Source organism: Acanthopagrus latus, chromosome 8 (genome assembly GCF_904848185.1).
Source record: "Acanthopagrus latus isolate v.2019 chromosome 8, fAcaLat1.1, whole genome shotgun sequence".
In the NCBI taxonomy this organism is placed as follows: domain Eukaryota; kingdom Metazoa; phylum Chordata; class Actinopteri; order Spariformes; family Sparidae; genus Acanthopagrus; species Acanthopagrus latus.
In genome coordinates, this window is record NC_051046.1 from 1,426,622 (window position 1) to 1,439,776 (window position 13,155).

At 40.9% G+C, this 13,155-nt stretch overlaps 1 protein-coding gene and 1 long non-coding RNA gene across 2 annotated transcripts; both read left to right on the forward strand.

Annotated features, from left to right (window-relative positions):
* The first annotated feature begins 922 nt into the window (after window positions 1–922).
* LOC119024706 (MAPK-interacting and spindle-stabilizing protein-like) lies at window positions 923–4,175 on the forward strand. Its single transcript, XM_037107715.1, has 3 exons — window positions 923–1,006; window positions 1,408–1,421; window positions 2,909–4,175. The coding sequence occupies exon 3, from the start codon at window positions 2,915–2,917 to the stop codon at window positions 3,929–3,931; it is 1,017 nt and encodes a 338-aa protein (XP_036963610.1). The 5' UTR covers window positions 923–1,006; window positions 1,408–1,421; window positions 2,909–2,914; the 3' UTR covers window positions 3,932–4,175.
* Window positions 4,176–8,085: 3,910 nt separating this feature from the next.
* Window positions 8,086–11,404, forward strand: LOC119023720. The gene is made up of 3 exons (XR_005076322.1): window positions 8,086–8,238; window positions 10,059–10,137; window positions 10,770–11,404. It is a non-coding gene; the product is annotated as an uncharacterized LOC119023720 (long non-coding RNA).
* The last annotated feature ends 1,751 nt before the right edge of the window (window positions 11,405–13,155 follow it).

The window sequence follows — 13,155 nt, forward strand, 5'->3', positions numbered from 1 at the left end:
GCAAGAAGGCTAAAAGCCCTTGAGGATAAAACAGGGTGAGAGAAAGATGGAGAACCATGAAGGTGAATATCTGGTCAGAGGGGCTCCGTCACTATGACCAATCGTAGGTCAAAGCTGAATTTTGCTGTTAGGTGTGAAGAATGGTGACTTCTGAGACACTGTGTTCAGTTTAGAGTTCATTTTGAAATCCACAATGAATGACTTCATCTGTGGGTCCTAACAAATACAATGTTCAAGCCCTCGTCTGAGCATCGTAGCTGCTATTCAAGTTGCCTGTCTGAACTACTGAGTGATGGAAACTTACAGGACCAGAAAGTTAAAAACATGGATTGTTGCAGGTTTAGTTCAGTGCTGAAACTCTGAATCTGTGTCAACGTCTGCATTTATCTTCAATGTACGGAGCCGCTAAAGGTCACATCAGTGCACGAGAAACATTTAGGTTTTTTTTCTTCACGTTCCTAATTATGCGAGACAATCAATGCCATCATCCCTCAGCCTGGGATGTTGTTTGAAAACTGCAGGTGTGTAGGTGACAACTATTTATTAATTGAGTGTAGTTATGGTGAACTCGTCCTGCATCATGATCAGGACTCACTATGGAGTCTAAAAGTCTCTGCGAGCTGTCACTGACTTCATAAATCACACAATCCACATTCGCAGGTGGTGACGATGATCAGATGATCGTTCTGTATGTTGACTCCAGTTGTCCTGATTGAACCTCTCGGTGTAGTTTCACTGTGACACGCATGCCTGAGCTCATAACAACCCATATGATTGGTGCCAATGGACCGTAGCTCTTATAACCTCGAACAGGATGAGCAGGTTTAACAAAACATGTTGTTTTGTCTGTGGCGCTGTGATGGCACACCATCATAGATGCCACACATGTTTCAGATGAAACACCTGAGAGGAACAGGAAAGATGTTTGTTTGCACAGAAGTACTTAATTTATTTAATTTATGAGATTAACATTCAGGCCTGCTTGGATCTGAACGCTGGTCAACAGGTAAATAATCTCTCAAGGTTTTTTGATCATTTAACTGAATGTCTGGAGTGAAAATCTACAGAATATCTTTTTATTGGCTAAAAAAACTCTTTACCTTGATGACGTTTCTTTCATTTAACCCAGTTGGTTTGTAAATGGTTGCTTTTGCTTAAGAAGAGGAAGATTTTTTGTAGAAATTTACATTTAGTATCTTTTCAAGTCAACTTTTTTAAGATAATAGATGTTAAAACTGGGTTTGTCTGATGTAAATTCAAAGTTGATCTGAAGCTGATTCAAGGCTTCAGCAGTCAAGTAGAGTCCAGAGTGACACTGACTCAACTAAAATGATTTCATCTGATCAAACTGTTGAAGCTTCAGATTAACTTGTTTTAATGACTCTTTTTTCCTCAATCTTCTCACAGAAACACCTGTTCAGGTAAGTGTGGAATGTAAAACTGTTCTTTAATCAATAATGAAAATGAAAATAAACAAATTGATTGAATTAAATCAATTAATAGCCCAATTTGGAGGTAAAAGTACTGGACTGTTTAACAGAAGCCTCATTACATTTTATTTGGTCATAAGCTGTACAAGAAATGTGTTAATATTTTAGTGTTACTGTTGTTCTCATCGTTGTGGGACTAACTCACAGTCACTCAAACTCAAAAACAATGTCTCTTTTCAGAAATTTTGACCCTGTTCCTCAGGATAATCTGTAGACATGGTCACAGGAAGCTGCATCACCCCCAAACAGCTTCACTTTCTAAAAACCTTTAACCGATCGCCCACATGATCTAAAAACTGCGTATGAGTATTAACTACACTGAAGACTGGAGTCTCTGTCAGCTATGACAAACAGGCACATATATTCTATATTTGTATAAAACATTTGCTGAATTTACAAGAGGGACCAAATAATTTAGAATTGTTCATGGAAAGTCTTATTCAAAGTTTATAAAGTTTGTCCAAACTCAACAACACATGAGAACTGAGAGACGTTCGGGGGAATTCCTCTCTGTCGGCATCTCCTTGCTGTTGTCGACTGCTGTATGTTCACATATGCATTTTTCTTCATAGATGTGTCGTTGTCATTCAAATTGATACAAAGAACAGAATAATTCATACAACATCATTATACAAATCAACTAGTGTGACCTCCAGCATCTTGTCCACAGGCCTCATGTTGTGAGCAGTTTCCCGCGGAACTATTTTCTTTCTACCGAACCACCCAGCTACACCCAGAGAGCAGAGAGAAGCTGGCATGTGCCGATGGATGAGAGGCCAGTTAACAAAGCTGAAGCTGATGAACGCCATTAATGTTTACATGCTGTCCTGAGCTCGAGCCTCCCGTCTTTGAGCAGCTGCAGCTTCCATCAGCATAGCTAAAGTTTAATCGTGCAGAAATAACGAAAGAGAGAAAAGAGATTTTGATTTCTGGGTGTTACAACAAACAACCAATCAACTGTGTTGAAATTAGGAACATCATGCTAGTAACCATCAGTACCGACCGCGTCTGGAAGCCAGGAAAATAAATAAATATGCCAACATTGTTTTTTTTGTATCTTCATGAAATGAGTAGCTTTGATGTAAATGCAAATGTTTTATTCAAACATTTTCGACTTGAACATCCACATTTTGAACCGCTACTCATGCTACATAGAGGGTGCGTTCACAGCCACTCTTATCTTTTGACTTTGTCATGTCATCTTTAAGATTTGACTTGACACTTGATCGTTTGAAAACTCAGGCAGTTTGATCATCTTTCTGTGGAGACTTGGCTCCACATTTCTGACTCTTGAAGAAATACTTAAATTGGAAATGTTCTCCATGAATATTTTTTTTGCATCTTCATGTTTTTGTTAATTGAACCTGGTTGGGTTCACTTCATTGTGGCACCACCTAACTGCCTCTCTGTCTCTACAGCTAATCATGGATGTGGTTGGGGTCTTGGGTCAAGTAGGAGATGTCTTGGGTCCAGTACAATGTGTCTTATCCCTGTGTAAGACTATCTTCACGATGGCTCAGAATGCGAAGGCCAACAAGGAGCGTTGCCAGCGAGTCGCCAAGAGAGTTGAAGCGCTGCAGGATCTGGTTCTCACCATCGAACAAAGGGGGCCTGGTCAAATCTCTGTCAATGTTGTGAACACTCTGAAGGAGCTTCGTGACACTCTGGCTGCTGCCAAGCAGCTGATCATGAAGTGTTCTCAAACTAAAGCTGTAATGAGCTTTATAAAGGGTTCAGCCCATGAAGAGCAATTCAACAAGATAAACGAAAGACTGTCTGATAACTTCCAGGTCCTGTCAGGGGCGCTACAGGTCGAGCAGGGGAATGTGCTGCACAAGGTGTATGAAACTGTAACAGGAAGGAGACAGGAAGAAGAATATTACAGTGGACAAGCCAGCTGCACCAGCCCCACAACTCCCATGCCTCAACCCAGCGCCATGCCCTCCATGTACAGCCCCACAGCTCCCATGCCTCAACCCAGCGCCATGCCCTCCATGTACAGCCCCACAGCTCCCATGCCTCAACCCAGCGCCATGCCCTCCATGTACAGCCCCACAGCTCCCATGCCTCAACCCAGCGCCATGCCCTCCATGTACGGCCCCACAGCTCCCATGCCAGACCCCAGCGCCATGCCCTCCATGTACGGCCCCACAGCTCCCATGCCAGACCCCAGCGCCATGCCCTCCATGTACGGCCCCACAGCTCCCATGCCTCAACCCAGCGCCATGCCCTCCATGTACAGCCCCATGCCTCCACCCGGAGCCTTCAGCCCCATGCCTGTCTCTGTGCCTGTCTCCACCACCTTTGTCTCCCAGCCTGTCTTTTGCCCCCCGACTGTTATCAATACGACCTTCAGACCCGTCCTAAGGACTGTTGCGCCATTGCGAGCACCAGTTGCCTCTGTTAGAAGTTATGTGGTTAACAATTCTTATTTTCATTAAAACAATGTGCACACAGCGTAATTAGTGATGATCAAGTGTGACATGTGAGGACAATGAGGGAGGGCCAGGAGAGACAGTTGTAAACTCTATTTGTTTCACTGGTGACTTAAAGATATAATATGTGAAAGTTTGGTGACATATTCAAATTTGCTGCTGCTGGAAATGTTGTTGACCCATTTTGTTTCACCTGTTTGTGCCTGTACAGAAGTTCTAATACAAGCAGGGAACATATTAAAATCTGTTGTAAACATCTGTGCTTTTTTCTTCTTCTCAGGAATGGGAACATAACTGACATTAAATCATGACAGGGCCACAGCAACTTTTATAAGAGCCAGCTTCATTTACTTGTTGTTGCTCAAGTACTCAATTATAACTCTGCAGCCAGAAGGTCCACATAGAATGTCTCGGTACCAATATCAGGGAGTGCTTGTGAGATTTTTGCAGAGGTATGAGCATCAGTTCGGATCTCACTGGGTCCGATTAAAACGAAGTTAGAACATGGCAAAAAATGTAAGAGTGAAAGGTGAATGTTTCTTCTGTTGGGACTGATGCTGATAAAGTGCAGCAGAGCAAAGTTACAGACGTTTTATTAGAGACATATTTAGGACAAATCCCCAAATTAGCCATTTATCACATTTTTGCACCATCTGTGTTTATTTCAGATTCTCGTGTTACAGCCAGTAAACTTATTTATTTTCTTACATTTCACTACAAACATTCAGTATGTTTAACCACAGCTGTGTCCTTAAATCTGTAGCATCTAAGCTGATATACTGCATGATGTTTCTGATTTGTGCAGCTTTGCTCAGTTGTTGTTGCTTCTGCTTTCATTTCTCGTTGTTGGAATTGGGTTTGGTTTTCGGGTAGAGATTGTCATGATGAGCTTCTTCCTGTTGCGTGGGTATGCTGCATGACTATGTTGCTACGTGATTAGCATGCCCTTTTATGGTGTGTCGTGTAGTATAACACCCACCTAAGCAGGGAGCACTGGGGTTCTACAGGTTAATCAAGTTTAGCTCCAACATGTTGCATCCCTCCTTCTTACAGTGACTTAATGTCCTGCACCTGAAGGTCTGATCAGCTTATATGAACCAAACCAGTTGCTCACTTTACAATCAGCACGTTTACATGCACAGCTTAGTTGGATTACAGCCAAAGTTCCACTATGCTACTCAATCAGACAACTGCAATTGTCCGAGTATACATGCCGGTGAGAAAATTAAATCACTGGCTGAAGTGTGTCGTACCCCGGTACGCTCGGTGGCTCTGTACCTATTTCAACTAGTGGTCAGAGAGCCGCCTCCGGCTGACCTCTTTACATCACCAGCAACAACAAACTCTGCCTCAGCATGCGAGAGAGATGGCGTACGAAGAGCGAGATGAAGCTACGTCTTTGTACGTTTGGTATATGGTGAACATGATAATTACACAAACTAGATGCACAGTGGCGCTCTTGCTTGTGGTGAGTCAACCACATATGAACAAATAAAAACAGATTAAACTGTGTTGTCCTTTGGAATCAGTCTGTTTATTCAGGTGATTCAGTCATGAATACAAAGAGAGTTGGTTTAAGGATAATGATCTGTAAATATTCTGTTCAATCATCTTCACATGAATGTTTCTTTGGTTATAAAGGTACAAATTATGTGCAAACCATGAGGCATTTACGTGATTTTGTTTAACATTTGTTTTGCAGAACAATCTGCATCTCCATCACAGAGACTTTGATTATTACTGTTGTATGTGACGCACAGCATGAAGCTGTCTGTGTCTGTTATCTGATCTGACCAGCGTCTGTACTGAACTCAACCTTCGCTCCTCCTATCAGGATTTGACAGCATGCCGGTGATAACGACTCTGCTCCTCTTTTACTGCAGAACACAATAGTACGCACGAGTTTCATATGCTAACTTTGATTCCACTCTTTGCAGTATGTCCTCCTGCTCTGCCAGCTTCCTCTCCTGTTCAGCCAATTTGTTCTTCTGATTGTTCAGCTTCTTCTCCTGCTCTGCCAGTTTGTTCCCCTGCTCTTCCAGCTTCCTCTCCTGGTGGACATGCAGAGCCCCGGAGAGAGTCACGAAGGCATCAGTGAGACTTTTGTTCAGGTTTTCGAACTCTAATTTGTAGTCGCTGGCTTTAACCATCTGAGCCACCGGATTTTTCTTGCTGAAAGTGTCGAGCAGCTTCTTCGCTGCCACCAGGATGGTGTTAAGTTTTTCCAAGGCTTTGCTGACGTCTGCAGAGTGTTGGCCTGACTCCCTCTCTTGGACGAAAGCCACCAGCTCCTGCAGCGCTTCAAGTCTGCTCAGAATGTGGGGGCATTGCTGACCATTGTTCTTCATCGTATCAAACGTGTTGTAGATACGGCGGAGTGGCATGATGACATCCATGATGATCTGAAGTGAGCAAGGAACAGAATGGATCAGATCATTTTAAGCCTCTGGCATCTGCTAACAAAGGCCATAGCTGCTGATCGGCTGCTCTGAGCTTTGCAGTGCAGAGCCGACCTATGGAGGAACAAACACCCAGACAGCCATCACATCAGATGTATAACGTTTGACAGTTTATTAAAAAAAAATTGCATCACCTCGCTCAACATACGTCACAAACGCCAACATGGCAGAAAAATCACAATAAAACTGATCACACTGACAGTCACAGGAGAGTTTGTCACTTGTCGGCTTGTGAAGTCGTTATGATTTGAATTCATCACAGTCTTACATTTTGATTTGTTTGTTTTATACCAAACTTTGAGTTGAAAATGTATCCTATGAATACGCAGACGTCATAATAATCTACATTTTCTTTTTTTTGTGTTGATCTGTTTTCTAAAGTCTTGTGTTCTCTCCTGTGTTCATGACTTCAGACGTGCTGGGAAAAAAGTTTGGTTTGATAAACTTTCTTAGTTCCTTAATTTTTTTCATGATAAAAGAAAAAATAAAAAATCTTTCCACAGTAATTCATGGCACAAGTCAAGGTCCCATGTTGCTCCTGAAGGCCACTATGTGAGAGAGACGCAGCAGTTGGTGTCTCCACTGGTGATCACTGTAATCACTGGTTGTGGGTTCAGAGACAAACGTATGTAAACAGGTCAGAAGGTAAAAAAGACAGTCTGATCAAAATTTAAGCTGCTGCTGTGCGTCAACATGAAGCTCTATCAGTCACATCACCGGGCCTCTTTATAAACATGTTCCAGCAAGAAGCCAGAATAATTAATATATTGAGAGGAAATTATTACTTACGGCAAAGTGGACGACAATGCAGTATGTCTGTCTGAATGCAGGTGCGTGCAAGAAATGAAATCAAACAAAGATTTATCAACCTGTAACGAAGGTCGAGCTGATAAGTTATCTTCATCTCCTCCTCTGGCTGTCGTCCTCCCTCACATTCATCACAGATTCACAATTTGAGATATTCAAACTCTGTCAGACACAAACAGAGTCGCAGTTCTGCACAGGTTGGTCTCCAGAGATCAACAGGTTTCTGTTGGAGACCCGATGAAAGACCCACAGGACCTCCGCTGGTCTCTGCCGCTCTACAGTTACATAACTCAGAGATAATTAAACTGAATTTATGAAAATACAGATGGTTGAAGGTTAATTGGCAGCATTCTTTATAACGCAATAAAACTCTGTAATTCAGTGGAATGACAGGATGTGATACACTGATGACATCCAACCAGATAAACCAGACTTTTAGCCGTCTTGTTGACTTACTCATCTCCACCTGAATCTCAGTCACTCATCAGCCGTTCTGCTCATAAACCAGCCCGGTTCTGTTCGTTTCCCTGCAGTCGTGTATGACCCTCCTGTCTGCGGCCGCCCTCCTCTTCTCATTCTTGACTCCGTTAATTGTACAAACAGCCCATCACTGCGTAAAGCGGCTGTGATTTTCATGTTGTCCTTGTTAGAAAGATGCAGAGCTGGACAGACTCCTGTGCCTGAAGCACATCACAGCTCCATCACTGCTTTGGCTTCAAAAGAGTTTTTAAAAGCAAGTTGATCTGCACCAGAAACTGGTGAAATGACGGCTTCATCCAGTTTGCTTTTTTATGTGAGAGGGAGGATCAATAATGTGACACAACAGGAACCAGCGTCACAATATATCCTGTGAGAAACATCCCTGCAGCTCATATCTCAACAGGACAGGTAGGAGGAAGTAGGTGGGAAGGAGCAGAGGAGGAGGCAGTGAGCAGCAGAGGGAGGAGGAGCTGAGAGCGTACAAACATTTACATTTTTGCGCAGCTCGCACACATTACTTCAGTCACTCAGCTCAGACAAGAAGCTGTCATCGACCTCCACTCACAGGTGAGTCCTCGTTATCTGTCGTCTGTCTTCACGTCCACAGTAAACTGATCTGTGTGCTGCAGGTTCAACACAGCAGCTCGTATCTCTCTACAACAGGCTTCATTGTAATGTTGGTTAGCAGTTCTGCCAAAGAGAAGATGTTTAGATGTTTAACTCAGTGATGCACCTTCAGGTCTGATGTGTAAAAAGTGACAGTGGTGTTCACTCCAGGGCAACAGATAATCAACCTGCTGTGTGTTGAAGGAGTTCACCTGCTCATATCAGTGAAAAACAAGATGTACAGATAATTAAAGATTTACCAGGAGATCAAATCGTATGTGTCTGAGAAGTTTAGGATTTACAAACAAGAAATCAGCACATGTTTTGAATATTATACTTTATTGATCCCAAGCTGGGAAATTACAGTGTAGCAGCAGCATTACACACAGAGACAATAACAACACAGTGAAATAAAAGGAACAACCTAGACATACTGAAATAGCAATAAAAAATGCAATATACAAAAATGTACAAAATGTATTAAAAAAATGTATGAATAAACAGAGTAATTGTAGTGCAAGATAAAATATAAGGTGCGGTGAACAGAAAGAAAACCAGAGTGTGTTGTGACCAGAGTTTTAGCTGTTAGTTAGAAGAGACGTTAATGAAAACTACATTTAATTCAGTACATTGATTTATGCTGAGGCACGTGAATTATCAGGACTACATGCATGACTCCATAAAGTACATGTATCCGTATCCTGACTTCAGGAACAACATGTTAATAAATGCAACGTCTGAGGTGTTTAAATCATCATGATTTCTCTCACATGTTGTTCTGATCACCTCCACATGACTTTTTCACGACTTCATCATATTTGTGGCCCTTTTTAAATGAAGCACTGGTCTGTCTGTTACGCTGATTAATAACATATAATCAGCAGTGATGTGGTTGTGAAATCCTGTGTTTTAACCATTTATCTTCAGTATACTTAGGTATCTTACTTATGTATTTGTTACATTGAACTTCTCGGAGTGGTTGGTGCTGCCCGTCGCCAACCTGCCCGACTAGCTATACAACAATTACAACAGATTTTGTCACCTCTGTCATTACGGTAGACAAGAGTGAAGATAAATCCAGTTTTTAATCCAGCAGCTGTCTGCAGATTAACTCTAATAGAGTCACTCTTTAATCCAAAACACCAGCCTGTGTCCCTCCACTTCAGTTTAAGACAAATTATGTGTCTGATATCTGGATTAAACTCATCCTAAAGGCATCAACAGCACAAATACAGCCGCGAGGTGAAGCCTCAGTCAGTAATACATTTGTATTGTGACACAAAATCACAAAATTATTGAGTTTCTCAAAGACAACTGTTTAAATGTATTCACATTTTCAGTGTCTGAGAGGAAAAACGAGTCAGATCTCAATGTTGAGCATCTTTTTGTCCTGCTGTATGAAGTGAGGCTGAAGTGAGACACCACAGTCAGTCTGCTTACGTAACTGTCGTCTCTGAGCTGAACGTCCACAGTTGATTCGTAATCACAAGTTACCAACAAACGATGCCATGAAGGGCTGTGCTCCCACAGAGCTCTTAACATGTGCTGGTGTGTGTCGAGTAGCATCCACATCAGTGCAAGGAAACAAGATTTCTCTGCACAACATTCAATTGTAATGAGGAAATCATTTTTACATCCCCTGTCAGTGGTTTGAATGTGGTGGCTGATCGTGTCTTTAAACATCACTGTAACTATAAAGATGGATGATAGAGAGAAAAGTGAACTCTTTTCTACAATTCTTGTACCACAATTTCAACTTGATTTGCCTCTCTCTCTCGTAGACTATCTGGATAGTGTTTTCTCAGCCTGGATGCAGAGAGCTGCTCTTCCTCGGGCGGGTTGAAGCCTCTGTGATCTGTGGTAATACCACTAATCTTTTTACCATCTGAAACAGTGCCATCCTCAAGAGCCGGCACAATACAAGACTTCACGGTCCCAGACTGTGCATGTCAGATTTAAGATGTCATTATATATTTGTATTTATTTGTATTTATTTGAAATGCAGTTGTATAATGTTGTACAGTACCTTTGTAATGTTCAACTTCTGACAGAAGAAATTAACAATATTTAAACCTAAATTAACTATGTGATATCTTCACATCTCACTCAGGAGTAAAAAAGAACCTCTCAGTTTGACAGAAATAGTGATTTGATTTATATTGTGATATATATAGATATCGACTGACATCAGCCTGTATGAATTATTTTGATTCATCATCCATAGACACCTTGGAAAACACTGTTACCTACATAAAACGGGGCACTTTAGAACGTTATATTTAAATACTGTATCTGCCTCACAAATATAGTGTAGAATTTTTTCATAATTTCCGATTAAGCATAAGAGATACAAACATAAACCATTATAAATTCACAATCAAAGACACATTTACATTCCGTGATGTAGCAAATTGTAAAAAAAAAAAAAAAAAAAAATACATATAACAAGGACTTATGATGATGCTTATAATGTGTCTGTCTCTCTTCTACAGTGCTGGTGGACAGACTGCGCAGCGTGGTGGCACAGTTAGAGGAGTAATACAACTCTTCATACCTCTTCATCCTCAGTACTCAGGGTCTCTGGTCATACTCAGGAGAAGAAGTGCGATTATGAAATCATTATACAGATTCCTGGCTCGCCTAAAGTTGCATATAATCCTCAAGAAAGTTACAACACACTAAAAGCCATAAGTTTGTATTTCAGTTAGTGTTGGAAAAGCATCTAAAACCTTCTTATGTATCTGCGTGGGGTGTGTGGGGTTGTTTGACTTAAAGTGTGTTTTTTAATGAATGCATGTTAAGTAGCTGAAGCATCTGCTCAGGGACTCCTGACTGACTGCTGGTTGACATTTTCGATTACTTGGAGGAAACACTGTATTGTACAGCGTTTAGTAACCACAGAGCTGCAGGTCTTCTGTGTACTGTCTGTCACACATGTACAGTCTTGTAACAAACACCAGCTCTTGAGGTTGTAGCTACATCTCTTCACCCAGAAAGGGCCTCCACCAAGCGGTAAAAGTCAATGTTACAACAAAAAAACATTTTCAAACTAGTTCTAATTTAGATTCTAACGCAACACGAGTTCTGATGTTTAAATGTTGCAATATACCAAATAAAAACGGAATCAAACCTATACAGTTGTAGAGCCTTTTTGTGTTGAAATAATATTGTCAAAATGAATATTATGAAGCAGATCATGATAAGCTATGATAGAAGGTTGGGACTGAGTCTTTTGTGTCTCTTCAGAAAACAACCTCATGTTACGTGAACAAAAGTTCTGTTATTTTGTTTCAATAAATCAGCAACATGCAGGCCAAGGCATCAGTGCTGTATTGTGATTTAAACTGTTTTTAGTGTGTGAGTCAAGAAGTGGAGTCCACATTTTAAAAGACTTTCAATTGTTAGGGGGTGAACAATATTTTTGTTTTGATTTCTGTTTTGGTGTTGTTAAACTGTAAAAAAATGTTCAGCCATCCAACTGTTAATATCTTTAAGACAGTCTAAGATAGCAGCTAGGCTTCGAGGGTCACCAGGCCTCAGCGGAAGATATATTTGTGTGTCGTCTGCACAGCAATGGAACGATATATTATGGTGTTTAATAATCTGGCAAAGTGGGAGCATACAAATAGCAAATAAAATCAAACCTAAAATTGTCACCATTCTCCTCTCACAGCTTCATGGAGGAGAGCAGGAAATACTGGATCTTTACTTTGACACTACCTTTGTTTATTATTATATTGCTGAGACCAGCGCCACCTTCTACTGACTTCAGAGTCTCCAGTCTACCGTGGACTCTTCTTCAGATCAGACAGCAGCTTCGCTCCTGAAACCTGCAGGTCATTTCCCCACATCTCCAGCTGTTTCAGATGGGAGGGGCTGGACAGCTGCAGACAAACAATCTGAATAAAGAATGTTGGGAATCGATATTGATTATTAATCAAAATATTATTATTGATTAATACAATTATTATAGTTAATTAATGAAATATGCTAACTATGATTCATCAGTTAACACGGGGCACCCCCCTGAAATCAGGGATCAATATGATATACATTTAGTCTCAAAGCCTGAAATTAGTCAAATTGTCGATATCATGAAAATATCAATAATTAGATAAGAAGGAAGGCATGAATCCGAGCACTGACCATCTCAACCAGCTGTTATCATAATATGGGATTGTACAAAATAATCACAGATGCTGCTCAGTTAAAATCAATAGTGTTTTCTTCAAAAACACAAACCACCTACTTCAACAAACAACACTTTCTTTCAACAACTAGCAACATCAAAACATAAGCAAGCCAAACAAATGAATGTGTGGAGGCGTGTGTGTGTGTGTGTGTGTGTGTGTGTGTGTGTGTTAGGAAATCCCTTATAAAAACTACAAAGATGAATGAGCTCTTAGCGAGCATAATAACACAGTACAGTAAACCATAAATCGGACTCAACGGTCCTTTCACAACATCGTAAGCACAAAAAAAGGAAAGCACGCTATATATTATCTGTTTCTGCCCAAACACAGCGAGGAAACGACTGGGTTGTGCAGAGTTCATTCTTCTCCATATCTGATGAACTTTAAGTGCCACCTATAGGCCTGGAATATGAACTGCAGCGTGTTGAGTCATTTACAATGGATCCATTTGGACACAAATATTATTATTATTATATTGTATATTTTATAATGTATATATAATAGTCATTGTTCATTGTTTATTGTTTATTGTCTTCAGTGCATGCACCTTATTCACAAAGACCAATTCCTCGTTGGTGTTAAATCTTCCTTGGCAATAAATCTGATTCTGATTCTGATTCTGATAATGTCAGCCTTCTACAGACACCATCCAAATGTTAGCTCAACATTCATTCACCTCTTCATG

Excerpts from the sequence above, each read along its gene's own strand:
- LOC119024706 (XM_037107715.1), top strand. The coding sequence starts at position 2,915 with ATGGATGTGGTTGGGGTCTTGGGTCAAGTAGGAGATGTCTTGGGTCCA.